Raw genomic sequence first — 26,596 nt, forward strand, 5'->3', positions numbered from 1 at the left:
CAGCATAAACGACAGGCAGATTACCAACCTTAATACATTAAACATATAAACAATGCAACAAATTAATTAAAAACTCACAAAGTAGCCAAAATATATACATCTTAAAATGGTCTGTTCCACTGGTAATCAAAATAGCATAAATCAACAAACACAATGACTATTTTCTTTTCAGCAGTCAGACTGACAGAGATTTTCTTAAAATCTGGAGCCCGGTGCTGGGGAGGATGTCGAGAAACAGGCAGTCTTCTGGGCTGCGGGTCATACAAGAAATTAATGTGACTTTTTCAGAGACCGATTTGCCTGTTCACGTCCTTGATCCAACAATTCCAATTTTAAGAGTTCATCCCAAAGAAGTAAGAAGGGATGCAAGCTAATGGCAAGGATTTAGCAGTAAAGGGGTGCCTGGCTGCCTCAGTTGGTTAAGCATTTGCCTTTAGCTCAGGTCTCGGTCCCAGGGTCCTGGATCGTGACCTTGGGCTCCCTGCTCAGCGAGGAGCCAGCTTCTCCCTCTCCCACTGCCCCTCCCCTCTGCCTGTGCTCACTCTCTCTCGCAAGTAGATAAATAAAATCCAGAAAATAAGAAAAAAATTCAGCAATAAAAATACTCATCACGACATTCTTTGTAGTATCAAACAAATGGATATAATTTGGAAGTCCGATAATGAACCATTGGTTATATAAACTATGTTCTCTGTCTGTCTAATGGGTTATCGTGAGACAATTAAAATGCCATTGGGAAGTAACATATAACGTGTCACCATAAAAAAGATAGGTAGAAAAATAGATATTAGATACACAGTGTACACACTCACAGCATATGTACTTGAAAGAAATCCTCAAAAATAAATCACTTGAGATACACCACAATAAATCACCGATTTATTTGTAGATTACCTCTGTAGTGAACTTGTCAATGAGTTTTTCCTTACCTTTTTGCCTGTCTACATAATTGAATGAATATAGACTCCTTTTTAAAATGATTTTATTTATTTATTTATTTCAGAGAGAGACAGAGAGAGCAAGAGCAAGGGGAGGGGCAGAGGGAGAGGGCAAAGCAGACTCCCATTGAGTAGGGAGACCCATGCAGGGCTCCATCTTAGGACCCTGGGATCATGACCTGAGTTGAAGGCGGATGCTTGCCCCACGGAGCCACCCAGGTGTCCCTAGACTTCTTTTCATGCAAGAAAGAAGATGTTCTTTTAAAAAACAAAGTAGCACCTGCCGTGTGTTTTCTCCTCTTTGCAGACTGTTGGTGAGCGTGCACACACACCTGCACTTGGCCTCCAGAACTCTGGGGAATCTGCGGTCAGGAGGAGAGGCTGCCCTCACCCCACTCACTCCATACCTGCCCTCCAGAGCACCAGCGTTTGGAGGGGACAGGAGGATTTCTGCACAGGTGAGGGTTGGGGGCCGCTGCTCAAGGTGCTGATTTGTCGGCTTTTGTGGACTTCAGAGAAAAGACCCACCCCCAAAAGACTGCCCTGGTTTCCAGTCATCAGTAAGGATTAGGGCTTGGAAATGGAAGCCTTGGCTTCTGGGAGAAAGTGGCAGAGTCCAAAGGCACTGATTTATGGCAGCTAATAAAGACGCCAGGTGGAGTCAGTGCCCTGGAAGGGGGTGGGCAAGAAGAGCACCCATGCACCCTCTGAGTAAGTGGCACGCTGAGTGAAAGAGACCTGTACCAGCGCCAGGGTCCCTTCCATCTCTGTGAGGGGTCACAGGTGTGAATCCCTGGCCCTTCCTGCCTAAGAACTGCCCTAGGAGCCTTTTTCCCAGGGAATGAGGGAGGACTGCTGAGCCTCCTCATCTGCGCTGGGAGGAGGAAGGGTCCAGGCTCCCCTGCCTTCCCTGGTCACTCATGCCAGCCACGGCGCAGTGAGGCCATGAGCCCTGGGCAGAAACATACCCTATTCCTGGAAGCTTGCTCACGCCCAGCCAAGGGTGGGGCCTGTTGGCTCTGGCTGTCAGGCTGTCACTGGGCTCCACCAGCTCCCAGGGACCTGGCGGGCACCTGCCTCCCCACCCCCTCACTCATTCTCTCTCTCTCTCTCTCTCTGGGGCCCTATCTTCCCTTATATGGTGAAGGCAGTTCCTAGAGGAGGGGGGGTGGTGGGGACAAAGGTCGCTCTCCTGCAGCCAGCTTGCCACAACTCCCTGAGACCTCCCAGGTGGCAGCTGCCTCCCCTGGACAGGTAAGGCAACCCTGTGGGACACGGGGACAGCAGGCTGTGGGAGACAACAGGACAGGGGTCCTGGCTTCTCCCTGGCAATGTAGGGCCTCCTTAGCACCTTGGAGCGGAGGTGAGGGAGGGGCTCGGCTTACAGGAGCGTCTGGAAAGAGCAGGAAGCACACTGCGGCTTCCTGGGCCTCCAATGAAAGAATTTTTCAGTTTCCACTCTAAACAATTGTTCATTCAGAGGCGCACCTGATGCTAGCTTCACCTCAGGTGTCCAACCATCCCCATTGCCCTGAATGGGGATAATCTGGAGACACAGAACTTTGAGATTTAAAATTTGGACACTCCTGGGCAACCCAGGACCAGTCACCCTGACCTCACTCTGCCTCCCTTTCCCCTGCCCCACCCCGTTTCTTTGCCCATTGGTTCTTTATCTGAAACCGTTTATTTCTTTGTGCTGCCATTCCCCGTGACTCTGCTGGGGCCTTGGCGCCCTTGGGTCCTCGGCTGTGAGTAACAGCCGTCAGGAACTGAATGGACAAAGGCAGAGAGAGGCAGGGGGTTGGTGACTGGCAGGGCCCTTTTGGCCCTGATCCATGCCTGGCCCCCCAGGCTTGAGCTTCTGTCCCGTCTCCCTTCCACCAGGACCCACTATCTGGCCTTACCAGCCATGGTGGCCAAAATGGGTGGGTAGGGGGGCAGGTAGGAGCCAAGTCCAGACCAGAATCCTGGGACATCTGGCCCACCCCTTCCGAGAAAGCCTGTGAAGGCATCCCAGGTCTGTGAGGGACAGAATCTGCAGGCTGGGATGCTGGAGTGTGTCCTCTCTCCCCACTCTCCTGGGCTTGGGGAAGCAGGAGGCTGTCCTGGGTTTTAGGGCCTGTCGCATCTGTGTCCAACCCATAAGAGCATGACTGGGGACTGAGAGCTGTGACAGTCCCCCGACAGTTCTGAAGCTGGAACACTGAAGACAATGGGGCGGCAGTTGCAAGGGAAGATGGGACCTGGGGGAGCAGGAGCCCTATCTCCCGATAGGGCTCCAACGTGGTCCACCCCTTCCATTCCACCGTTCTGACTTTAAGCTCTGGGAACATTTGTTGAGCAACTACTATGTGCTAAGAGCTGGGGAGCTACACAGATGACACTGTTTAGGTCCTTGACCTTGGAGACCTCAGACTTAGAAACAGATTCTTTCACCACCTTGTGGTCAAGGGGTCAAGAGAGGCATGGGTCCAGGGTGTCTTGGAGCCCCCGGGAGGGGCCGTTGGTCTAGCCTGAGGATTCTGGGAAGGTCTCCTGGAAGAAATAAGAATTAAACTGAGTCTAGAGGAGCATGTAGCATTTAGCCATGTGAGGAAAGGTGGGGAGGGCATTTGATAAGGGAAGAGCAGGGGTAAGGACATAGGCGGAGGGGGAGAAGCAGCCTGGGAGGACCAAGGCAAGCAAGCAGTCCAGCATCACTAGAAGGCAGTGAGTGAGCAGAGAGAGGCAGGGGGCGCGTTGGGGGCAGGCTGGAGAAACATTCAGGTGGACAGAGGGGCAGGAGAGGAAGGGGTCCATGGTGTTGCACAGGTAACTGACTTTGGGGCGTGGGAGGAAAGGTGCCCTTCTTCAAGTAGGAGGCAGAGAATACTGGGGACCAGAAGGGAAGGGGGCAGCCAGCAAACTCTGCTTGAGGGACGAGGCAGTGCATACCCAAACCTGGGGCCATGCTGTGGGCATGGGGGTAGTGAGGAGCCCATAATTCTCCTACCAGATCAGAAGTAACAGCCTCTCAGGGGAGGGCTCACCCGGGGTGGGGTGCAGAGGCTTCTGCTTGGACCAACACAGATGAAAGCAGGAGCTGTTGGAGAGTATTTGGGACAGTACCTTTGGAGTATGAGCTCACCTCTCAGAGCCGCACCCCCTCAGGATCCCCTTGCCCCCCCACCCAGTGGAGGCTCTCCCTTCCTAGTTCAGGCTGCGGGAGGTCCCGAATCCTGATTTTCCTCTAGGGAGGGAGGCTTATGCAAGTCCCTGCTCCCCCAAATCTCCACTCATCTGATGGGCAAGAAGTGCCTCCTCCTGTCTACTGTCAGTTCCTCTTGCTGCTCATTCCTAGGATCAGAGCATGTCCCTAGAGGTCATCTAGTTGACCTGACCCTCCCCCCATCCCTAGATGAAGAACTGGGACTCATGTTCATTCAGCCAGGGAGTGCCAAAGAGTCTGTCTCGGAGAAAGGAAGATGTAGACCAAGGTGGAAAATGAAGTAACACAGAAAACCTTTTTCTCCTTTATACCCAAACTGGTCCTACTGGCCCAGGAGTCCTGGGAACCTGTGGTCTCTGTGGGTTGAGAAATGCCTCAGAGAGGGGCCATGGCCCACAGGGGCACTGGACAGGACCCAGGCACCAGGGGTTCCAAAAAACACAGTGCTGGTGACTGGACCTGGTCCCCTGAGCTGCCAGAGGGGGTGCTAATCAGAGGCTGGGCAGGGAGACCTTGCCCCAAACTCCAGAAAGCCAGGGAGAGAGGTCACCCACCCCTCAGGACTCAGAAGAGGGTGTTTCCCAGCAGTAAAGGATCAGGTCATTGTTCTGAGAGGTGACTCAGAGTCAAGGTGCCATGAGAGATAAGATAGGGAAGTTCTAGGCTGTCAGCGCATGAAGCCGGACCCTTGGGGCCACATGACCTTTCATTCATAGGTCATCAATCCAAGGAGCCTTCAAGGAGTCTTCTTGGAGGGCAACTCTGTGACAGGCTGTGGCAGGCTGGGAGGTGAGCTTGGTGGGGAATGGGGGTGACCTTCGGCTTGATAGGGAAAGGCAGGAAACCAGGAATGAGAGTAACGGGGGACAAGCGGATCTCCACCCTGGCTAATATCAGAGTCTTGGGAAGTCTTTGTTTTAAAGATTTTACTGTGTATTTTAAAGAGAGACCAACCAAGTGGGAGGGTTAGGAGAGAGGGGGAGAGAGAAAGAGAGAGAGAATCTCAAGCAGACTCTGCACTGAGCATGGAGCCCAACATGGGGGAGATCATGACCTGGGCCCAACCAAGGTTGGACCCTTAACCGACTGAGCCACCCCAGGCACCCCTCTCTGGGAAGCTTTTAAAACACCCATGACCCGCTTCCCAAAAGGCAGAAAATAAAGTACCCATGCCTGGCCTCACACAGCCCAATTAAATCAGAGTCCCTGGGGATAGACCTGAGCATTATCAAAGCACTGGTATTGTTTAAAAGCTCTGTAGGTGATTCTGGCAAGCCCCTGCAGCAGGGCACAGAGCCACGGGTGAACACAGACTCAGCTGTAAAAGATACCATAAAAGAAGCTTGGGGAAGAAGGTTTCTTTCAGCTCAGTAGGTGAAGGCTTGTTCACACAGGGAGAGTTCACTCTGTCAACCACCCATCCATCCACCCATCCATCCATCATCCATCCACCCATCCATCCATCCATCCATACACCCATCCATCCATCCATCCATCCATCCATTTACCCATCCATCCATCCATCCATCCACCTACCCGTCCATCCATCCATCCATCCATCCATCCACCCATCCATCCATCCATCATCCATCATCCATCCATCCATCCATCATCCATCTACCCATCCATCAATCATCCATCCTCCCATCCATCCATCCACCCATCCATCCATCCATCCATCCATCCACCCATCCATCCATCCAACCATCCACCCATCCATCCATCCATCCATCATCCCATCCATCCATCATCCATTCTTCCATCCATCCATCATCCATCCTCCCATCCATCCATCCACCCATCCATCATCCATCCACCCATCCATCTATCCATCATCCATCCACCCATCCATCTATCCATCATGCATCCTCCCATCCATCCATCCACTCATCCATCCATCATCCATCCATCCATCCATCCATCCATTTACCCACTCTGCAAAGCACACACCTGGTGTTAGATGCCGGGGGTTCAGTACTGAGCAATATGGTCTCTGCCTTTGTGGGGACTAGACCTTGAGCACCACCACAACAGTGACCGAGGGGTGTTTGGGGATAGCTAGGAAGGAACATGAAACTGCTGCATACACTTTTTCCTATCATGGTAAAATACACATAAGATTCATCATTTTGACCACCTTAATGGACACAGTCCAGGGGCATTCAGGACATTCACGATGTATGCTACAACCAGTGCCACTGTCTAGTTCCAGAATTTTTTCATCATCCCGAATGGAAACTCTATGCCCACTAGCAGGCCCTCCTCTGCCCCTCCCTCCAGCCCCTGACAGCCACTGATCCACTCACTGTGGGCATGGATTGGCCTATACTGGGTCGTTCATATAAAGGGACTCACATAACACATGGCCTTTTGTGTCCAGCTTCTTTCACGAAGCCTAATGTTCTCAAAGGTCATTAGTGTTGTAGCCTGTATTAGTGCTTCGTTCCTTTTTATGGCAATATAATATTCCATTGTGGGAGAGCCATATATATATATATATATATATATATATATATATATACACAAATACACCATCTTTTGTTGATGGATATTTGGGTGTTTCTACCTCTTTGGTTATTGTAAACAGAGCTGCTATGAATCCCAAATACAAGTTTTGTTTGAACACCTATTTTTTCTTTTGGGTGAATACCCTTTTTGGCTCTTATTTATTTATTCTTTGCTTTCCTTTTCTTTAAGCCTGCATGATTTTTTTTTCCCAGTCAAAGGATTAGAAAAACTGGGGCTAAAGAAGGGCCTTGAACGATAGGCTGAAGAGTGGGGGTTTAATCAGTTAGGTAACAGAGAGTCAGGTAGGGGTTTGAGCAAAAGACTGGCAAGATCGGGAGTGTGGTTGCAGGGAAGACTGGAGGCTCTGCCCTCAGCCAGCTGGGGGAGGGGGTGGAGCGCCAAGCCCTTGCCTCCCCAGGTCCATGAGCCCTGGCCTCCCGCTGGAGCTGTCGGGAGCTCTCCAGGCCTGGGCTGGAAGGGCAGCACCAGACGCACCAGAGGCACCTTCCCAGCTTCTCAGCCCTTGCTCCCCATCCCCTAGGCTCCTCCGCCATGACCAAACTGAGTGCCCAGGTCAAAGACTCCCTCAATGTCACCACCCCGGGGGTGCAGATATGGAGGATCGAGGTGAGTTCTGCCTGGGTGCTGGGGGCTCTGCAGGCTGGGGTGGACTGAGGGAAGGGAGGAGCCTGAGGTTACTCTGCCTTCCTGGGGTGTAAGCCCCTGGTGCCTCTCCCCAAGGCTGTCTTCCTCTCTTCTCAGACCTCCTCCTACTATCCTCCTTTTCCTCCTCTCATTGTCACATCCATTCTTCGGGTCGGCTTCCTCAGGTTCTCCTCCTGCTGGTTCTCTGCCTCTCCCAGCTTTCCCTAGGGTCAAGGGCAGCAGGGCAGCTGGGGGTTTTGGGGGTGCCAAGGTGGCCCCTCTGAGCTCCCTCCTCTCCCTAGGCCATGAAGATGGTGCCTGTTCCTTCCAGCACCTTCGGTAGCTTCTACGACGGTGACTGCTACATAGTCCTGGCTGTGAGTGGTGTGGGGGCGGGCACGGGAGAGGCTGAGCTGAGAGCAAAGACCTCTGTGGCATCAGGGAGGAAATTTGAGGCTGGGGTGGGGGGAGAGGAGGGCTGGCTGGGCTTCACCCCTAGCCAGCATTCCCCGGGTGTGCCGAGGGGCCCCGGCCTTTGGTAGCCCTGCAGGGTCAGATTTGGAAGGGGCTCTCCCTGCCCTTGGCTCCCTGAGCTCCCACCAGAGGTGAACTTTGAATTTCTAGCCCTGGGGACCGTCTGAGCCAGTAGGACGTCACTTTACCACATTTCCAACATCCATGGTCCCCTTCGTCTCACCTTCTGGGTTTTTGCCACAACTTGTACTATTGAAGGCATTTCTATTTGTCCTTATATTGCCTCACTTTTCACATTTATTTTTTTTTTAAGATTTTATTTATTTATTTGACAGAGAGAGATCACAAGTAGGCAGAGAGGCAGGCAGAGGGAGAGGAGGAAGCAGGCTCCCCGCTGAGCAGAGAGCCCGATGCGGGACTCGATCCCAGGACCCTGGGATCATGACCCGAGCCGAAGGCAGTGGCTTAACCCAGAGCCACCCAGGTGCCCCTCACTTTTCACATTTAAATCCACTTATTCAAAAACGTAACTCCCCATCATGATCATGATGAGTGGAAGGCAGGGTCCCAGGTCACGAAAAGAAAAGTAGCTCTAGAATATCTACTTAATCCTTTCCTATGCATTTGTACGCCCCCCAAATCGCCTCACAGGCCTCTGACCCCCACCCTCCACACACCTCAGCTTGGGAAATGCTGCTCCATGAAACCAACTTATTTCCAGGATGAGAGGAGCAAGACCTCGAGGGTCTCACAGAGTCTGTGGCGGGGCGTGGGGGGCGGTCCCTCAGGTTCCTGACGATCAGCCCCGCCGGCTTCCCCGCCTGCCAAGCTCACCCCCGCCCCGGGACCATGTGTGTGTGAGACCTGGCAGAGCAGGGAGGAGGTGAGCAGGCGGGCCTGTGTGCCCAGGGCCTCAGGCACACCGTGCATCCCCTCTCCTCCCTAGATCCACAAGACGGGCAGCAACTTATCCTACGACATCCACTACTGGATCGGTCAGGCCTCGTCCCAGGATGAGCAAGGGGCAGCTGCCATCTACACCACACAGATGGACGACTTCCTGAAGGGCCGGGCCGTCCAGCACCGCGAGGTCCAGGGCAATGAGAGCGAGGCCTTCCGAGGCTACTTCAAACAGGGCCTGGTGTACGGATGGCCGGTGCTACGGGCGGGGAGGGGCCTTCCCGGGGAAGGGGAGGGAGCCTTCGGGGAGCCTCTGGGGCCTTCGGGGAGCCTCTGAGGGAGACCTACCATGGTCCTTTGGAGACTTCTGCTCTTTCCGCTTCCCCACTCCCATTTCTGCTGCTGCCCCGTCCCTGGTCTATCCTTCTGAGTGTCTTTAGCTGCCCCAGAGGCTGTTGTGAAAGTCTGTGCACCATGAATTTTTGCAGATCAACCCCTATTTGAACATTCTGGAGAGCTCAGTGCCAAAGGAGGCCTTCCAGGACATCGCAGCAAGTCTTCCTTCTGGCCCATGGGCAGTTGACTTGCTCCTCCATTCCCTAAAGCAGCACTTTCCACTAAACACTCTGATTGCTAGCTTTTCTTGAAAAGCCTAAAGTTCTGGACTCTGGGCTTTTCCTGTGGAAACACGCAGTCAAGATCAAGTGGCTACTGACCAGTAGGATAGGCCAGAAGCTCTCTGCTGAGCCACAGTCCCCACCCCTCCCTTTTTTTTTTTTTTAATTTTTTTATTTATTTGAGAGAGAGAGACAGTGAGAGAGAGCATAAGCGAGGAGAAGGTCAGAGGGAGAAGCAGACTCCCCATGGAGCTGGGAGCCTGATGTGGGACTCGATCCCGGGACTCCAGGATCACGCCCTGAGCCGGAGGCAGTCGTTTAACCAACTGCGCCACCCAGGCGTCCCGCCACCCCTCCCTTAGAGCAACAGCCCACCCCTTCGGGCACTGGAGCAGGCAGCTCTCTTGTCTGCTTGGGCTGCCCTAACAAAATACCACAGAATAAGTAGTTTAAACAAAGGAAATTAATGTTCTCATAGTTCTGGAGGATGGGAGAGCCAAGATCAAGGTGGTCAGGTGATTGGGTTGCTGGTGAGAGCCCCCTTGCTGCCTTGCAGACGGCCACCTTCTCGCTGTGTCCTCCCATGGTGAAGACAGTGAGCAAACTCTCCAGTGTCTCTTCCCATAAAGGCCCTAACCTCATCACGGAGACCCCAGCCTCAGGACCCCTACTAAACTTCATCAAAATCTACCCCCTCCCAAGGGCCCCATCCCCAAATACCACCACTCTGGGCTTAAGGCTTCAACAAAGGAGTTTGGGAGGAGACAAAATTCAGTCCGCAGCACACACACACACACACACACACAGCAGCCTCCAAGTCCTGTCCTGTCCTTCCACAAATCCACTTCACCGTTTGCCCTTCTTTGTGGGGCAGGGACTACATAGGATGGGGAGCGAGGCATCTAGGACGCAAACTTTAAGAAGGCTGAAGAAGGCACGCACAGGCAGGCGGAACACTGACCTTGCACTCTCATGACCTGGAGAGGGAGAGCCTCAGAGCAGGCAACGTAGGCACCTGTGCCCCTCATCCTAATCTGGGGCCCCGCCCTCAGCTGCCCTGAGCCCCAGCACCTGGGCTCTCTCACACCTCCCAGCCACTCCCTCCCTTGGGTCAACTCCCTCTCTTCTCAGGATCCAGAAGGGGGGTGTGGCTTCTGGCATGAAGCAGGTGAAGACCAACTCCTACGAGGTCCGGAGGCTGCTGCACGTCAAGGGCAAGAGGAATGTGGTGGCTGGAGAGGTGGGCATCGCCCAGGGCCCTGGGGCAGGGCCTCCTGTCTCCCCTCCCAGCCTGGGCGGAGGGCACAGGCCAAGGAAGGGTGTAGGCAGGGAGGAGGGGGGTGATGGGAGGTGGGGGTTGGAAGAGACGTGGACTTGGGCAAGTATCTGAGCGGAGGGGTCCTGTGGCCCTCCAGGTGGAGGTGTCTTGGAACAGTTTCAACTGCGGGGATGTTTTTCTCCTGGACCTGGGGAGGATTATCATCCAGTGGAATGGGCCGGAGAGCAGCCGCATGGAGAGACTCAGGGTGAGCCCCAGCACTAGCCCTCTCCCCAGCCGCTCTCTGCCCTTGCGGGGTCCCATGCACCTGCGCCTCTCCTGCCGGCCACACTCACCAGACTTCTGCCACCCCCAAACACCCCAGGGCCCTCGTGGCTGACTGCCCTGGACCGTGTGTTCAAAGGTAGATCTGAGTCTCCGTGGGGGTTCACATGCGTTCCCGTGGCTCACCCAGGAGGTGTAACAGGGCCCTGCTGCGGGGTGGGCCCCGTACCAAGCGTAAATGAGGTAGGCTGAGCCCTGGTGTTGGCCTCCAGCGGGCCCCTTTGAGTGGGGAGAGGAGCTGAGAAGTGAGGGGTGTGTGTGCGGCACTGGGGGTTCTAGGAAGGCTTTCAGGAGAAGGTGGGGTGGGGCGGAGAAGGCCCTAAGGCAGGGGAGAAGTGGCTGGGGCGGGGAGGGCGCAGGGTGGCGATTGCAGGGAGCTGGGAGAAGAGAGAGGTCTCGCTCTGGCTCCTGGGGCATGTTCTGTGGCCAGGAGGCCGTAGGAGAGGGCTGGGGTCTGTTCTTGGTGTCCAGGAGCTCTGAGGGTTGTCCTGACTTCTGAGGTGAAGTAGGGGTATGGAGGGGCTGCAGGCAGTCAGGGAGCCAGCAGCCACCTGTGTGAAGATGGGGATGGGAGAGGTGGCAGGGCCCCTGGGACAGTAAGCGGGGATCCGCTGGCCTTACCTGTGTGGCCAGTGGGGCCGAGGAGAGAGAGGCCTTGTGCTTGAGTCCCATGGAGGGGATGCAGTCCCATTTCCCGAAATGGGAAAGGAGACACAGATTGGGGTGGGTGGGGGCGGGGGAAGACAGGGGAATCAAGTTCAGTTTGGGGCATCTTAAAACGGGTTATCATGGAAGTTGGGAAAATGAGAAGAGAGCAAAGAGCTTCGCTGGGACAGAAATAGGAGGAAGCCCCGGGACAAGGGCTGGGGACTAAAATGCTGGGGACTGAGGCCATCGGACTGAGAAGGGGGAGCCAGGGTGTGAGTGTGTGTGCATGTGTACACATGCGTGTAAGCACACTTGAGGCCGTGTAGATGCACATGTGTGTGTGCCCGTGCACATGCAAGCTCATGCTGGGGCAAAGAGACTGAGCCCCCTGAGATCCAGGCTTCCGCTTTTGTCCCCAGCTGTGAAGTAAAATCACAAATTTCAATGTCAAAATGGAAGGCCCAGCAAGTACACCCCAAACAACCTCCTGCCAAAAAGAAATCTGCATTCCCCAATAGGGTTCACTTGATGCCTCACGGGGGGGTGCACGCAGGACAGATGCCTCGTCCCCAGGGTGCTGGAGTGGGGGCTGGGTTCTGCAGGCGCGGCTGGGGGGGCAGCCACAGCCCCTCCCACCTGCCTCCCCCCCTACCCCAACTGGGGCCTTCACGGGTCGCTGGACCCTCCCTGCAGGGCATGACCTTGGCCAAGGAGATCCGAGACCAGGAGCGGGGTGGGCGGACTTACGTGGGCGTGGTGGATGGGGAGAATGAGACGGAGTCCCCGAAGCTGATGGAGATCATGAACCATGTGCTGGGCCAGCGGGGGTCCCTGAAGGCCGCGGTGCCCGACGACTTGGTGGAGCCCGCGGTCAAGGCCGCCCTCAAGTTGTACCAGTGAGTGTATGCCCAGCTGGGCTCTTCGTGGCCACGGGACATCCCTCTGGGGGCGGGGCTGTGGGACCCCTGCACCCCCAACCCACAACCAAAGGCTGTGCCTTTGTCCTGCAGCGTGTCTGACTCAGAGGGAAAGCTGGTGGTTAGAGAAGTCGCCACAAGGCCACTCACCCAGGACCTGCTCAGTCACGAGGTGAGAGAATGTGGACACCCCCAGCCCCAGCTCCCATCCCACTGCACACTGCCTGGAATCCCCCCAGCAGGATCATGGCTGGCGGCTGGAGCCACTGTGGTCCCAGCAGCTCTGTGGTTGGACACCGCCCGCAGGCTGGGGCTCCCATGCGGCGTCTCTTCTCTCCCCACCAGGACTGTTACATTCTGGACCAGGGGGGACTGAAGATCTACGTGTGGAAGGGGAAGAATGCCAATGCCCAGGAGCGGACAGGAGCCATGAACCAAGCCTTGGTGGGCATGGGGGTCCGGGAGGGGAAGGGACAAAAGCAGACGCAGCAGGGAGTGGCAAGTGGGGTGAGACTGGGTGTAGCACCAGGCAGAGGCCTTGGAAAGCTCTGGGCCTGACCCAGCTGGGATGCTTAGGGTCAGTTCCATAGTTGTCTTGAGGGTTCTCTGTATGCCGGGGGTGGGGGGAAAGGATCCAGGCAACCCGGGGGCCCCCTCTCAGGATATGAGCTCCCACCTCAATTTGGTTCAGAGAAAAGAGGGACAAACGGTGGCTGGCCTTCCTTCAAGAGGGGACTGGGTTGGCCAGGGGGCTGGGTCCAAGTCAGAGTTTGGGGTCATTATTAGGGCTAGACTCAGTAACCCTAGCTGGCTTGGGCTCAGCGTTAGAATGGGGGTTGGGCTCAAGGTTGGAGATGGCAGCTGGGGATTGGGGTTAGAATTGAGGTAGGGTCAAGTTTGGGATCTCTTTGGGGCTTTCCTGTTGGGACCAGAACAGGGTTTAGCTTTGGGGTCAGCACTGGGACTGGGGCAAGGTTCAAGTTTGGGCTTGGGAACCGGGGCTAGGTTTGTGGTTGGATTTGGTTGGGTTCGAGCTAGGCTGTGGCTTGCTTTTGGGGGCCTGTGGGGGTTAAGAGAGGGACACAGCCCCAGCCAGCCCTTTTCCCTCCCAGAACTTCATCAAAGCGAAGCAGTACCCACCCAGCACGCAGGTGGAGGTGCAGAATGACGGGGCCGAGTCGGCCGTCTTTCAGCAGCTCTTCCAGAAGTGGACTCTGCCAAACCAGACTTCAGGCCTGGGCAAAACCCACACCCTGGGCTCTGTGGGTGAGGACCGGCCCAAGGCAGGAGTGGGGCTCAGAGGGTGTCTGCACCTGCCTCCAGGCCTGCTTCCCAGACACACCCCTTCCATGTTCTCCCCCACTACCCCTGGCTCTGGGCTCCCCCAATAGGGTGGGGACGTGAGGGAACACGGGTAAACTCAGCTGTCCCAAAAAGGGAGCTGAGAAGCACCTGTCTGTCCTTTGGAATGGAGTTGTCTCCCTGGAAACCAGACAGCGTCTCGGTGTCTCACCAGACAATATTTGCTGGAGGCAAGCTCAGGGCCAGGCCCTTGGAGGAAGATAAAAGGGCTGTTTCTCTCCTGGCTCCTCAGGGAGGCCATGGTAAAGCCTGAGTCTCAGGGGTGGGAGACGGGGTTTTGCATTGTAACTGCCACTCTCTAGCTCTGTGACCTTGGGAAGACCTCCTATCTCTCTAGCCTTGGCTTCCCCATCTGTGAAATGGATCTAAGAATTGTAGCCATCACTCAGGGCTGTTGTGAGGACCCTGGGGACCTCAGCTGCTGACAGCTGGTGTCCTGATGCCCCTCCCCCTCCAGCCAAAGTGGAGCAGGTGAAGTTTGATGCCACATCCATGCACGTGCAGCCTCAGGTGGCTGCCCAGCAGAAGATGGTGGACGACGGGAGTGGAGAGGTGGAGGTATGGAGAGGGCAGGAGGCCGGGGCTGGGTGGGGTGAGGTTGGCAGAACCCGTCCCTGCCCTCTTACTGGCCTGGCAATGGCCCCAGATGTGGCGCATTGAGGATCTAGAGCTGGTGCCGGTGGATTCCAAGTGGCTAGGACACTTCTACGGGGGTGACTGCTACCTGCTCCTCTACACCTACCTGATCGGCGAGAAGAAGCACTACCTGCTCTACATTTGGCAGGTTAGGTCCTACCCTTCCCTGTCCGGACCAGGGCCAGCTCGGCTCCCACTCCAAGCGGCCGTCACCTTTGAGTTGGATACCTCCGGTGATGGGGAGCTCACCCCTTTTCCATCTTGGGAGTGCTTTGGCTATGAGATCCCATGGGCACAGGGTACCCCCATTCACAACCCTTGCCCCTTCTCTGAGTTCTTGGAGTCTCCCTTCTGATTTCCATGGCTTCCAGAAATTCCCTTCCTCTGCTCAAAGCACCTTTGGTTTCTGGGTCCAGATGTGAGTGTGCAGGGAGATGCTAGGGTGCTGGAGGGAGTGGTATGGTAGCCTTGGTGTTCCCTCGAGTAAGAAGGGGAGGAGGTCTGGGGTTAAGGGCTGGGTAGCAGGTGAGCTAGGGTTGGCGGGGGACTGGGAAAGGATTAGGTGTGGGGCTGGGATCAAACGGGTCTGGGTCGTGTTGGGTGGGCTATGTCCAGGGCGCTCTTTGGTGGGGCAGACAGTTGGGTTTAGGGCCAGGTGAGAATCAGGGATGGAGTTGTAGCTGCAGCCAGGGATGGGCTCAGGACTAGGGCTGACTGCATCTCCCCAACTTCCATCGTGCTTGTCCCCAGGGTAGCCAGGCCAGCCAGGATGAAATAGCAGCATCTGCTTATCAAGCCGTCATCCTGGACCAGAAGTACAACAATGAACCGGTCCAGATCCGGGTCCCGATGGGCAAGGAGCCACCGCACCTCTTGGCCATCTTCAAGGGACGAATGGTGGTCTACCAGGTGTGGCTGCTGGCCCGTGGCGCCTGGGAGGACCCACGATTGCGACGCGGTGGGCATCAGGAGATGGAGAAGGAGGCCTGGGGCAGGGGCAGGGGGTGCCCAGGGGTGAAGCGCATCCTCCATGGGCAGGAGTGTGTGAGGCCCGTCCCCCATGTGGAACTGGCAGTAGAAACCACCACACCACAGGAGCCAGTATGCAACAGGAATGCCCAGCGTGGGCAAGTCTGGTTTCTGTCTACACCCCCTCCACCCACACCCAGTCCTCTGCATGATAAAGACACCACAGTGAGTCTGTCCCAAGGGCATCAGTGCCTTCCAACGCAATGGAGCAGACAGTGGCGCTCATTTAAGAAATCAGCTGTTTCTCGAGCGCCCAGGAGCCTGCAGCTGTCTGCAAGGTGCTGGGGCTGGGGAAGGCCTGTGTTCCTGCTGCCAGTCTTGTTGGGAGAGTGGAGGACAGCCAGAGGCACCATGTGGTTCAATGAGGAGTGGAAATACAATAATCTGGGGCAGGCGGGGGAGTTGGAGCCTGAGCCCGAGGTGGGGTTTGGAGGGTCTCTTGACATGAGGGTCAGAGTTGAGGCGCTTGGCAGAGGTAAAATGAGGGCCCAGAGGCGGGGATCCATGACACAGATCAGGGAGAAGCCCAGCTGAGCTAAGCAGGAGGGTCTGGAGAGAGCAGAGTGAGTCTGGGAGGGCAGTGTTGAGTTGGTTCTAGCCTATAAGCAATGGGGAGCCATTGAAGGTGTCTGAGCAGGGGAGTGCCGTGACCATTTGGAAAGGCTAGTCTGGGGATGATGCAGCAGAGGATCTGGGTGCAACCACACCCCACCCAGCCTCTCCTCCACTCTGTTCTCCGTGCCTCTCTCCAGAATCTTCCATGGTCTGTACTAAGTTGCTCCCACCGCTCTCTCTGCAGGGAGGCACCTCGAGGGCCAACCAGCTGGAGCCAGTGCCCTCCACCCGGCTGTTCCATGTGCAGGGAACCAGCGCCAACAACACCAAGGCCTTTGAGATCCAACCCCGGGCCAGCTCCCTCAACTCCAACGACGTCTTCATCCTTAAGACCCAGTCCTGCTGCTACCTGTGGTGCGGGAAGGTGCGTGCAGGGCCTGGGGGCCTCCCATCGCCAAGTGGGTCTTAGGGGGTCCCCAGTCCTCAGGGGAGCCCCTGGCCTGTAGGTCCTTCTGGCTCATTTCCCAGCTGCCCTGAGTCAGTCTCCATCCCCCCTCACATTCACTGCCTCTATGCCTGGTTCAGTCTCTCTCGTTCTGTTTGTCTCAGCTACCCCTGTCTGTCCCAGTGTTGGTCTGTCTTTGTGTCTGGGGCCCTTTCCATTATCCCCATACCTGTCACTTTCTCTCCTTGGATCTCAGCTTCTTGGATGTCTTCTCTTGCCCTGAAAGGAGAGCGCAGACTCCTGTCCCCTCTGCCCGTGCTATGGAGTGTCAAGGACAGAGGAAGGGTGTGCTTGGGGTCCTGATCCGGGAAGGAGGGGCACTCTTGGACCCAAGAGTTCTGGCCAGTAAACATGGTGGAAGGGGGGGTTAGCTGTGGCCGTAGAGATGGTCTCCCCCAACACAGCTAACCCCCTTTCCCCAGGGCTGTAGCGGGGATGAGCGCGAGATGGCTAAGATGGTTTCGGACAACATCTCCAGAACAGAGAAGCAAGTGGTGGTGGAGGGACAGGAGCCGGCCAGCTTCTGGGTAGCCCTGGGTGGAAAGGCTCCCTATGCCAGCACCAAGAGGTAACTATGGGTGTCTCTGCCTCCAGCTTGCCATTTTAATTTTTTTAAAAGATTTTATTTATTTATTTGACAGAGATCACAAGCAGGCAGAGAGGCAGACAGAGAGAGAGGAAGGGAAGCAGGCTCCCCATTGAGCAGACAGCCCCATGCGGGGCTCGATCCCAGGACCCTGGGATCATGACCTGAGCCAAAGGCAGAGGCTTTAACCCACTGAGCCACCCAGGTGCCCCACCAGCTTGCCTTCTGAGGCTGGGGAGCCTCCCAGCACCTCCATGCCTTGGCCCAGAGCCTGCAGTGGGCATGGACTGAGGACTCTGTGTACCAGGTCCCCAGGGCTACAAGATGAAGGAAGAAGGGACAACCCCATTGGGCCCTCAGACCCATTGACCCCAGGGGCTGTGTCTGTGCTGGCGTGCCTGGGGGACGGTGCAGGGGCAGGGAGGGCAGTTTCTTGGCAAATGGTGTTCACCAGCTAGGAAGCAACTCAAAGAGAAGGCCAGGGCTTGCCCTTGCAGAAATCTGCCAGAACCCCATTCTTTAGTCCTGACACAGGACCTGGATGCTGTGAAGCCCCAGCCGGAAACACTCTTTGCAGGGGTTTTTCTAAAGAATACGCAGGGTCCACTATTCCCCCACCCAGAAGCAAAAGGTCATTCCTGCAGTGGCAGGAGGAGGCCTAGAAGGAAGATAGCAGGACTTCCCAACAGTCCTGCAGAAAGCCCGGGGAACGCTCCTCCTGGAAAGGCAGTGGGATTTCTCCCTCAGAGCACTGTCGGACTCCCGTGTGAGGAGGGGGCCCCTTTTTCGCATGATCAGAAAAAAGAGCATTTTCCTAGAAACTGGGCCTTCCGCGTCGGAGTTCTGTGTCCTCCGTTCTTCCTCTCTACACCTTCCTCCTGCTGCCACAATTTTCTCTGCATCCTGCAGGCTGAAGGAGGAGACTCTTGCCATCACCCCCCGGCTCTTTGAATGTTCCAACCAGACTGGGCGCTTCCTGGCCACGGAAATCCCTGACTTCAATCAGGATGACTTGGAAGAGGATGATGTGTTCCTGCTTGATGTCTGGGACCAGGTACAGTTGAGGCCTGGGGCCCTCCCTTCCCACCAGCTCAAGCCCCAGGGCCAAGAAATAGTGACTTTATGGACAGGTAAGGTTTGGCCTTCTCTTGGCTACCTCATTTGTCCTGGGAGTAGTATCCTGGACAACAAGAGCCTAAGGAAGAAGGAGGCAGGTAGAGAGGAATTGTAATTGGCTTTATGTGCAGCATATTTTCCCAAAGCCCCGTTTCTTTCACGTGGCAGAAGCATGTTTTTAAGGGTCTGAGGCTCTAGAGAGGTCAGGAGTCCCGCACTGGTAGCGTCTCCAAGTAGAGGGCATCTGTCCAACTTCTTCATGTCCCAGACGCAAAGTCAAGGCCAGATGGGGTCTGCCCAAGGTCACTAAGCTTCATTGTCGGTCACTGGAGCCTGGCGGAAACGAGGTGGAGCGTGGTGGGCCAGGGAGCACGGGAAGGCCTGCCGGAACTCTGGATTCCCCACAGGTCTTCTTCTGGATTGGGAAGCATGCCAATGAGGAGGAGAAGAAAGCCGCAGCCATCACGGCCCAGGAGTACCTCAAGACCCATCCCAGCGGCCGTGACCCTGAGACCCCCATCATTGTGGTGAAGCAGGGACACGAACCCCCCACCTTCACAGGCTGGTTCCTGGCGTGGGATCCCTTCAAGTGGAACGTGAGTGGCTACTCCCCAACCCCAAATCCTTCTAGCCCAGCAGGATCTTCTCCAGGAGGCTGCTCACGGCACACCCCAAGGGCAGGGCAGACTTCCGGGCTCTTCTATTCGTTGTGATAGACGACCAGTGATAGATTTTTTAAAAGGGACTGAGGGGGCCTCAAATAAAAAGGCAGACTGTGTTAAGTCCATGAAGCCCTCTGGTGAGGGAAGAGGGAAGGAATTCGATCAAAAACCCAGGCTCGGGACGCCTGGGTGGCTCAGATGGTTAAGCGGCTGCCTTCAGCTCAGGTCATGATCCCAGTGTCCTGGGATCGAGTCCCACATCAGGGTCCTTACTCGGCAGGGAGCCTGCTTCTCCCTCTGCCTCTGCTGCCACTCTGCCTGCCTGTGTTCTCTCTTTCTATCTCTGACAAATAAATAAATAAAACCTTAAAAAAATGTACCAAACTTAAATAAAAGTTGTAAATCAAACTTCATAATCCTTTAAAACAACAACAACAACAACAACAACAACAAAACCAGGCTCGTGGGTGCCTGGGCAGCTGAGGGGGTTAAAGCCTCTGCCTTGGGTCCCAGTCATGATCCCAGGGTCCTGGGATTGAGAGCCCCACATTGGGCTCTCTGCTCAGCAGGGAGCCTGCTTCTTTTTCTCAATCTCTGCCTGCCTCTCCGCCTACTTGTGATTCCTCTCTCTCTGCCAAATAATTAAATATTTATTCTATAGAATAAATAAATATCCAAATAAGTAAATAAATACTTATTTTATAAAAATTTATTTAAAAAATAAAAGTCTATCAAAAACCCAGGCTCATGATTGTGCCTTTCCGGAGCACTGGATGTAGCTCAAAGCTGATGGATATTCTTGCTAAGAGCTGTACTGACCACTTGAACTTAAATTAACTAGAGTTAAACAAAATGGGGCACCTGGATGGCTCAGTCGTTAAGCATCTGCCTTTGGCTCAGGTCATGATCCCAGGGTCCTGGGATCGAACCCTTCATCAGGCTCCCTGCTCGGCAGAAAGCCCGCTTCTCCCTCTCCCACTCCCCCTGCTTATGCTCCCTCTCTCGCCGTCTCTCTGCCAAATAAATAAAATCTTTTGGGATGCCTGGGTGGCTCGGTTGGACAACTGCCCTCAGCTCAGGTCATGATCCCGGAGTCCCAGAATCGAGTCCCGCATCGGGCTCCCAGCTCCATGGGGAGTCTGCTTCTCCTTCTGACCTTCTCCTCGCTCATGCTCTCTCTCACGGTCTCTCTCTCAAATAAATAAAATCTTTAAATAAATAAATAAATAAATAAAATCTTTAAATAAATAAAGCTAAAATTAAAGATTCAATTTCTCACAAGCCCCAAGCTAAGTACATCGTTCCCTATGGACTAGTGGCCCCAGGTCAGAGAAAGAACATTTCCATTGTTGTAGAAACTTCTTCGGGACAGTGTTGGTGGATCCTGAAGGCAGATGGGGATAACGCACGTCAGTTCTAAAGGACAGACGAGTGTCTCCCTGGCACCTGCTTCTAAGCAAAGTGGGTCATACATGTGGACCTTACCTGAGGGACAGTGAGTGAGACTTCCACACGGTTCTCCCGAACTGGCCTCGGACAGAAGCAGAGGGCAGGTCGTCAAGGCGGCAGCCCGTGCGAGTTTTCTGTAGGAAGGAGGAAGGCCAAAGGTGGCTTTGGGTGCACGAAAGTGTGTAACAGATGATTTGAGGGAATTAGAGCTTAGATGAATTTCCTCAAATGCATTTTTTGAAAGCATTTGTTCAGGGCTTGAGGGGCTGGATTAAGTCTCAAGTATAGATTAAACAAGTCTCCAGGCTGCAAATCTAACTGCGAGAACTTCTTAAATTCCTCTCAGGGTCCCTGGGCCCAAGCTCTGGCCGCCCTTCCCTCCCCTCCAGTCTGTGCTGGTTTCCCTTGCTGGCCGAGCGCCATGCTTGGGGCCAGGCCCTGGACATATAGGGACATGCGGTTCCTCATGGAACCAGGGTTCCTCCGACTCCCTTCAGCCCTCTGCGGCGGGGACTCCTCCAGGCTCTGGGAGGAGCCCCCCGTTCCCCAGGCCGCCCCTGTGTTCCCCAGAGCCTCCTCGGCGGAGGCAGCATTTCCAGGCTGCACGTGCCTCTGAAGGCGGACTCTGTCCTTGGCGTGGGGCCGAGCAGGGTCTTCCTGACTCTCAGCCCCGTGGGTCCCCACCCTCACCATTCAGCCTCCTTTTTCAGGGTCCCTGCCCCAGTTCCCACCTGAGCCCCCCTCCGTCCCTTCCCACCCCCAGGCCTGAGGCCAACCTCCTTTCAACCCCTTGAAAGGAAGAAAATTCTGCCATGCCCTCTGCTGAGAGCCGGCTCTAACTTGTAATTGGGTTTACATGCAGAACACCAAATCCTATGAGGACTTGAAGGCGGAGCTTGGAAACTCCGGGGACTGGGGTGAGATCACTGTGGTGAGTACGGGGCAGGCAGCTGACACAACCCTGTGGGAGCTGAGAAAGTTCCAGAAAAGACAGGTGGGCCCTGGGCTTCCCTTTCCACGGGGTCCCCCCACCCCCACCGGCTCAGAGAAGTGCTTCTCCCTGTTGAACTTCAAGGCCTCCAGCTGTTTCTTCTGCTCCATGTGCTCGTCTGAGCATGCATAAGAAAGCCTCTGTCCGGGTGATGGGAGCCAGGAGCGATCCCAAAGTCCCGCTCAGTCCCCCCAGTTCTGGTGCGTGGAATCAGGCTGAGCCCGGGAATATGCCCGTTTTAAACGAAGTGCTAAGGGATTTGACACAGTTCATCCACTTCGAGAAATAATGATTTGTCTGCTGTGGTCACTCCTGGGGTCCTTTCTCCAGGGGCAAACTGTGGTCTCTCAATTAGTGACCAGAACGGCACTGAGCCCATGGGTGCAGGGTTATGGGACTCTGAAAGCAAAACCTTTCCTTTGGGAAGTTCACAGGCTCGCAGGGGAGGGAGCCCCAAGCAGACTCTGTAGAAATGTGTCCTGAACACAGTTTCATAAGCACGTGGGGTCATCAGCCGATAAGGCTGCTTCCTGGGCCCCACCCACAGGCTGAGTACCCCGTGTGGCCCATAAACCCTTTTCACTGGGCCGATGGTGCAGGCAGGAAAGCATGGACGGAAAGGGCGAGGCTGGAGGAATTTACTGATGACAGTGTCATGACAGATAAGAGAAAGAGGGTCATAAACGTCCAAGGTGGACCTTGAACATCTGTGGGAAGCCATGGAGAGAAGTTCATAAGTCATAGAACAAATAATCATCTCGGACCCACGGGCTCTGGTTGGATACAAACCACCAAATTGTAGCTCACAGGTCAAGCAGGTGTTGTGCTCTGAGGAGTGTGTGTATGGGCAGGTGGGGGCAGGTACGGAAGGCTTCTCGAAGGAGATGCCCTAGAATCAGTGCTGATTCTGGAGAAAAAAGGCAGCCTGGGAGGGAGCCCCAAACCCGCAGAACGAACCAGTGGTTTCCTTTTCTTCCCTAGGAGATCACCAGCTCTAAGCTGGACACATTCGATGTGAACAGCAACCTCGTTTCTGGGCCTCTACCCATCTTTCCCCTGGAGCAGTTGGTGAACAAGCCTGTGGAGGAGCTCCCCGAGGGGGTGGACCCCAGCAGGAAGGAGGTAGGTGGGCCTCTAGGGGGAGGGTGGAGAGAGCTGGTGGGCCGTGGGCTGAACAACACTAACGTTGGTTAGGTGAGTAGGTGCTGGGGATGTGCTGGGAAACAGAACACATCTGGTCCCTTCCTTCCCGTGAGGGGACTTCTCAGTGGGGACAGTGGGTTCAAAGGACCCCGATTACACTATGATTTCATTTCAGTGATGGTAAGTGCCACAAGGGTGAAGTACAGGTGTGGTGAAGGGTTTTCCTAGAAGGAAGCTGACTCAGTCACAGGTTTCCTTCTGAAAGGTGACCAGGAACTATTCAGGCAAAATGGATTATTCCTGGAGAAGGGGGCAGTGTGGGTGGAGCCCGGAGGCAGGGAATGAGCACAGAGGCCAGCGTGGCTATGGTGTGCGGAGCCAGAGAGCAGCAGGCTGAGGGCCGGGGGCCTAATGGAGCAGGGTCTGTTACACCCCGTTAGGGAACAAGGTGTCTGTCCTGAAAGTGGACAGGAGCCATTATGGTCGAAGCAGGGGTGCGGCGGGAGCGGCAGTCAGGTTTATGCCTTTAAAAGGCCACGATAGGGGCCCCAGGCTGGTTCCGTTGGTAGGACACGTGACTCTTGATCATGGGGTTGTCAATTTGAGATCCATGTTGGGTGCTGAGAGTACTTTTAAAAAGTTTTAAAAAACTTTATATATAAAAAAAAACTTTTAAAAAACTTAACAAAAAAATAATAAAGTTTTTACTTTCAAGTAATCTAGAATAGGTAGGTGGTAGCTGGGGGAGGTTTAGAGGAATTTTAGGAGGTCAAGTCAATGACACTGGATGAAGGGTGTGTGGGTGGGGGAGGAGGTGAGGGCATCATTTTTGGAGATAAAAAGACCCGGGGTCAGACTGAGCTTAGAGGGGAACGACCGTGAGTTTGGTGGTAGCCATGCCATTTGAGGTACGCCATGCCATTTGAAGGACATCCGGGGTGAGGCATATTTGGTGCCCAGGCTACTCAGAGACCTGCCGGGGCAGAGACCCGCCAGCATGCAGTCCTCCCGGTGGCTGCGGCTGCAGACCCACGTATGTCCCTCGTGCAGAGAGAATGTGGCAAGAAGAGAGCTTGTTAAACACCCATTTCCAATATTCACTCCCACTATAGGAAAATCCAAAATGGGTGACAAATCTAGCTTCACGGGGGGATGGAGAGACAATGTGCTCTCTGGGTATGATAAAACATAAAGAAATCTTGCTAATGAATTAAGGAATCTGTAGGAGAGAGATGCCCGATTTCTCCAACAAGTCTGTTATGGGTTTGGGCTCCGTATATGTTTAAGTGTATTGTTCCCAGAGCATCTGTGTCCTGCCCTTCACCTTGGCGGTCATGTTCACGCATTCTCTCCCCGATGGACCTATCTGTGTCCTCGCCGGTATGTGGGGATGATCCCAACATACTTTTTGTAACAGTGATGCTGTGAATATTGTTTGCCCAGCACCTCATACGTGGAAAGTGCTCCGTAAATGTAAGCTGTTAATGACCGCCTGGGAAAACTGGAGGGAGGGCGAGTGACTGGCCTGATGTGATTGACATAGCTATGGGGCAGCCGAGGCAGAGCCAGAGCCCAGTCCTCAGAGTCCTGCTGCTCCCATCATGTCACGTGGCATGATGTGTTTCTAAAAGGCGGTGCAGCCACTGTCATTGAACCAGGTGACTGAGAGGAGGCTGAACGGATGGTGAATTCTGACCGGGACCAACAGAATTGAGACAACCCCATCATGGTAGACAGTCTACAAAATCTCAGATCCTTTTTAAAAAGTCAGTAGTCTGTCGCTGATTTTTTTTTTTTTTTTTAAGAGATTCATTATTTGAGAGAGAGAGAGAGAGAGCAAGCGAGCATAGGTGCAAGGGTGGGGAGGAGCAGAGGGTAAGGGAAGGGAATCCCAACAGACTCCTCTTCTAGAGCGAAGCCCAAGGAGTGGGGCTTGATCTCCAGACCCTGAGATCATGACCTGAGCCAGAACCAAGAGTCGGATGCTGAACCGACTGCGCCACCCAGGCGCCCCAGTACGTTCTTTTGGGAGAGCTGTCGGTCAATGTTAAGTGGGGAGAGTTGGAGGGGTCTTTAGACCTCTCTGGCGCTCCAGAGCTCCAGACTCGGAAGGGGAGCCGGCGACAGGAAACGGTGGGGTGCTGGGTCTGGCTGCGGGCAGTAGCAAGAGGATAATCTGGGTGTTTGAGTACCAGTGAGTAAACCACAGACAGGCGGATGTGGGTATGGGTGAGGCCAGTAATCAGCTGGTAGGACCACAGAGTCCAAGAGCAGGACAAGAGGAAAGATACAAGTCCACTGGGATGGGCAGTTCCTGCTATCCACCTTTCGGGTCAGAGTCCAGAAGTCTCCGCCAAGCTATGGAGCCAGCCTGGCGGGGGCCAGAGACAGCCCTGGCCTCAGCTGTGAGGAACCTGGGCCCAGGCTCTGCTACAAACTGGTTTAGGGCAGTCAGCTCTTCCCCACCCACTGGTGCCTAAACCCCTCCCCCTTCCTCTTTTTCCCTCTGCCTGGGGCAGTGGGCAGGGCTCTCAGTGGACTTGAGGACAGAATTGGGGGAGGGGAGGCAAACCTAAAGACGGAGCTTGAAGTCCACCTACAGAGGTTGTCTGAGCTGTTCAGTTACGGGCTCTCTGCAGGACTGGATCAAACACTGTCCTGGGGTGGCGGGAGTGGGGGCTCGCATTGAAAAGAAACCCACCGCTCTAACCAGCTTCTTGGTGCCTGGGGAGCAGAGATGAAGGCCGGGAGATGCTCTAGCATGCAGTTTCAGTTTGCGGTTCTCACGTTGAGTGTGCCTTGAGGATACCTGGCTTGCCTGAAGCAGTATCACCTTTGGGTGTGATACACCTTTGGGGGGCTAAGGTCATTTCAGCCACTCCCCTCATCTAATGGAGAAAGATACAGACTCCTGGCTTAGAAAGCTGTCTTCCAGTCCTGATCTCTAAGTCAAGAGTAAAAAGGTAGAATTGTGCTAGCCAAGCTTCTGTATCATTCATAGGATGGGAGAAGCTGGTAGAAGTCACCCAAATATTTTGTTTTCTGCTCAGAATGGCCAGGAGTTTTTCCAAGTGCCATAGCTGTATCTGCATGCTAGCTAGGCTGCTGTTTGCTGGGCCCGCGGTGCTGGGTGGGTGCTGGGGTGGCCAGCCTGCTCCCGAGATCCCCAGCAAGGCAGGGCCCAGGAGGGCCAGTCCCTCCCAAGGGTCATGGTTCTCACTAGCAGAGCTGGGTGTCCTTCCTGTGGTGACAGCAACTGGGTCTCCAACATTCAGACCTGGGCAGATTCCCTTCCTGGCTCATCAGCTTACCCTGTGGACCAGACTTAACGGAAGAAGGATCCTCTCGCTTAGGGTCACTGTTTACTGAGTAAAGACAGATGAACAAGATACCTTGTTTCCAGTACCCTTTCTTGAGTCATACTGTTTTCATCCCCGTAAAAGCATTACAGAGAAGCAAACGCTGGCCTTTAAGATTTTTCTCAAAGAGAGGAAAATTAAGACGTTCTCTAAACTAGCTAATTCCCTAGCCAAGTGAAGCCAAATGTCCCAATTCCCTTTGCAGAGCTAGGGTGCTCTTGGAGCTCAGTCTATTTCAGGCTGATCATGTTCCACATTCAGTGATCACACTTACTGGACCTCAGCATACCACCTGGCTTCTCCCCGGCTCTTCCCTGGGTCTCCCGACATTACCTGCCCTGTGCTTCAGGTGATTGCTCTGCCACACCTACAGGACTCGCCTGTGAACCCTGAAGTGCAGAATGTGACTGTTGCTCTCTGGTTCCTCTCTTCTTCTAGGCACACCTGTCCACTGAGGATTTCACCAAGGCCTTTGGGATGACACCCACTGCCTTCTCTGCCCTCCCTCGATGGAAGCAACAAAACCTCAAGAAAGAAAAAGGCCTGTTTTGAGAAGTGGGAGCGGTTGTGGTTGGCGAGCATTTCCCTACCTTGCTTGCAGTTTTGTTGTTTTCATGACTAGTATATTAGTCCTATACTAATTTTGAAGTGAAATTTTACCTGTGAGCAACCTCTCTACTCTTCCAGATTGGTACCTCCATAAAGAGACCGTTGTCCCAATTCCAGCTCTTAAACAGGCGGTCGG

General features: G+C 54.6%; 1 protein-coding gene across 2 annotated transcripts; it reads left to right on the forward strand.

Moving 5' to 3' along the window:
- Positions 1–2,114: 2,114 nt before the first annotated feature.
- VIL1 (villin 1) lies at positions 2,115–26,517 on the forward strand. Of its 2 annotated transcripts, XM_044241596.1 has the most exons (21): positions 2,137–2,192; positions 4,863–4,935; positions 7,196–7,281; positions 7,602–7,676; positions 8,720–8,916; positions 10,422–10,530; positions 10,706–10,816; positions 12,235–12,437; positions 12,552–12,630; positions 12,804–12,902; positions 13,571–13,724; positions 14,278–14,378; positions 14,467–14,604; positions 15,207–15,365; positions 16,285–16,464; positions 16,968–17,113; positions 18,041–18,185; positions 18,655–18,843; positions 21,221–21,289; positions 22,331–22,471; positions 26,290–26,517. In XM_044241596.1, the coding sequence occupies exons 3-21, from the start codon at positions 7,207–7,209 to the stop codon at positions 26,401–26,403; spliced, it is 2,484 nt and encodes an 827-aa protein (XP_044097531.1). In that variant the 5' UTR covers positions 2,137–2,192; positions 4,863–4,935; positions 7,196–7,206; the 3' UTR covers positions 26,404–26,517. The 2 variants fall into 2 exon arrangements, with proteins under 2 accessions (XP_044097532.1, XP_044097531.1); XM_044241597.1 differs by lacking the exon at positions 4,863–4,935 and having other exon boundaries at positions 2,115–2,192.
- The last annotated feature ends 79 nt before the right edge of the window (positions 26,518–26,596 follow it).

Source organism: Neovison vison, chromosome 3 (genome assembly GCF_020171115.1).
Source record: "Neovison vison isolate M4711 chromosome 3, ASM_NN_V1, whole genome shotgun sequence".
Classification (NCBI taxonomy): Eukaryota; Metazoa; Chordata; class Mammalia; order Carnivora; family Mustelidae; genus Neogale; species Neogale vison.

Bases quoted from the DNA above. Each gene is read 5' to 3' on its own strand.
- VIL1 (XM_044241597.1), top strand. From the start codon at position 7,207: ATGACCAAACTGAGTGCCCAGGTCAAAGACTCCCTCAATGTCACCACC. The intron at 7,677-8,719 runs GTGAGTGGTGTG...TCTCCTCCCTAG, and splicing joins ACTGCTACATAGTCCTGGCT to ATCCACAAGACGGGCAGCAA. The intron at 10,817-12,234 runs GTGAGCCCCAGC...CCCTCCCTGCAG, and splicing joins GCCGCATGGAGAGACTCAGG to GGCATGACCTTGGCCAAGGA.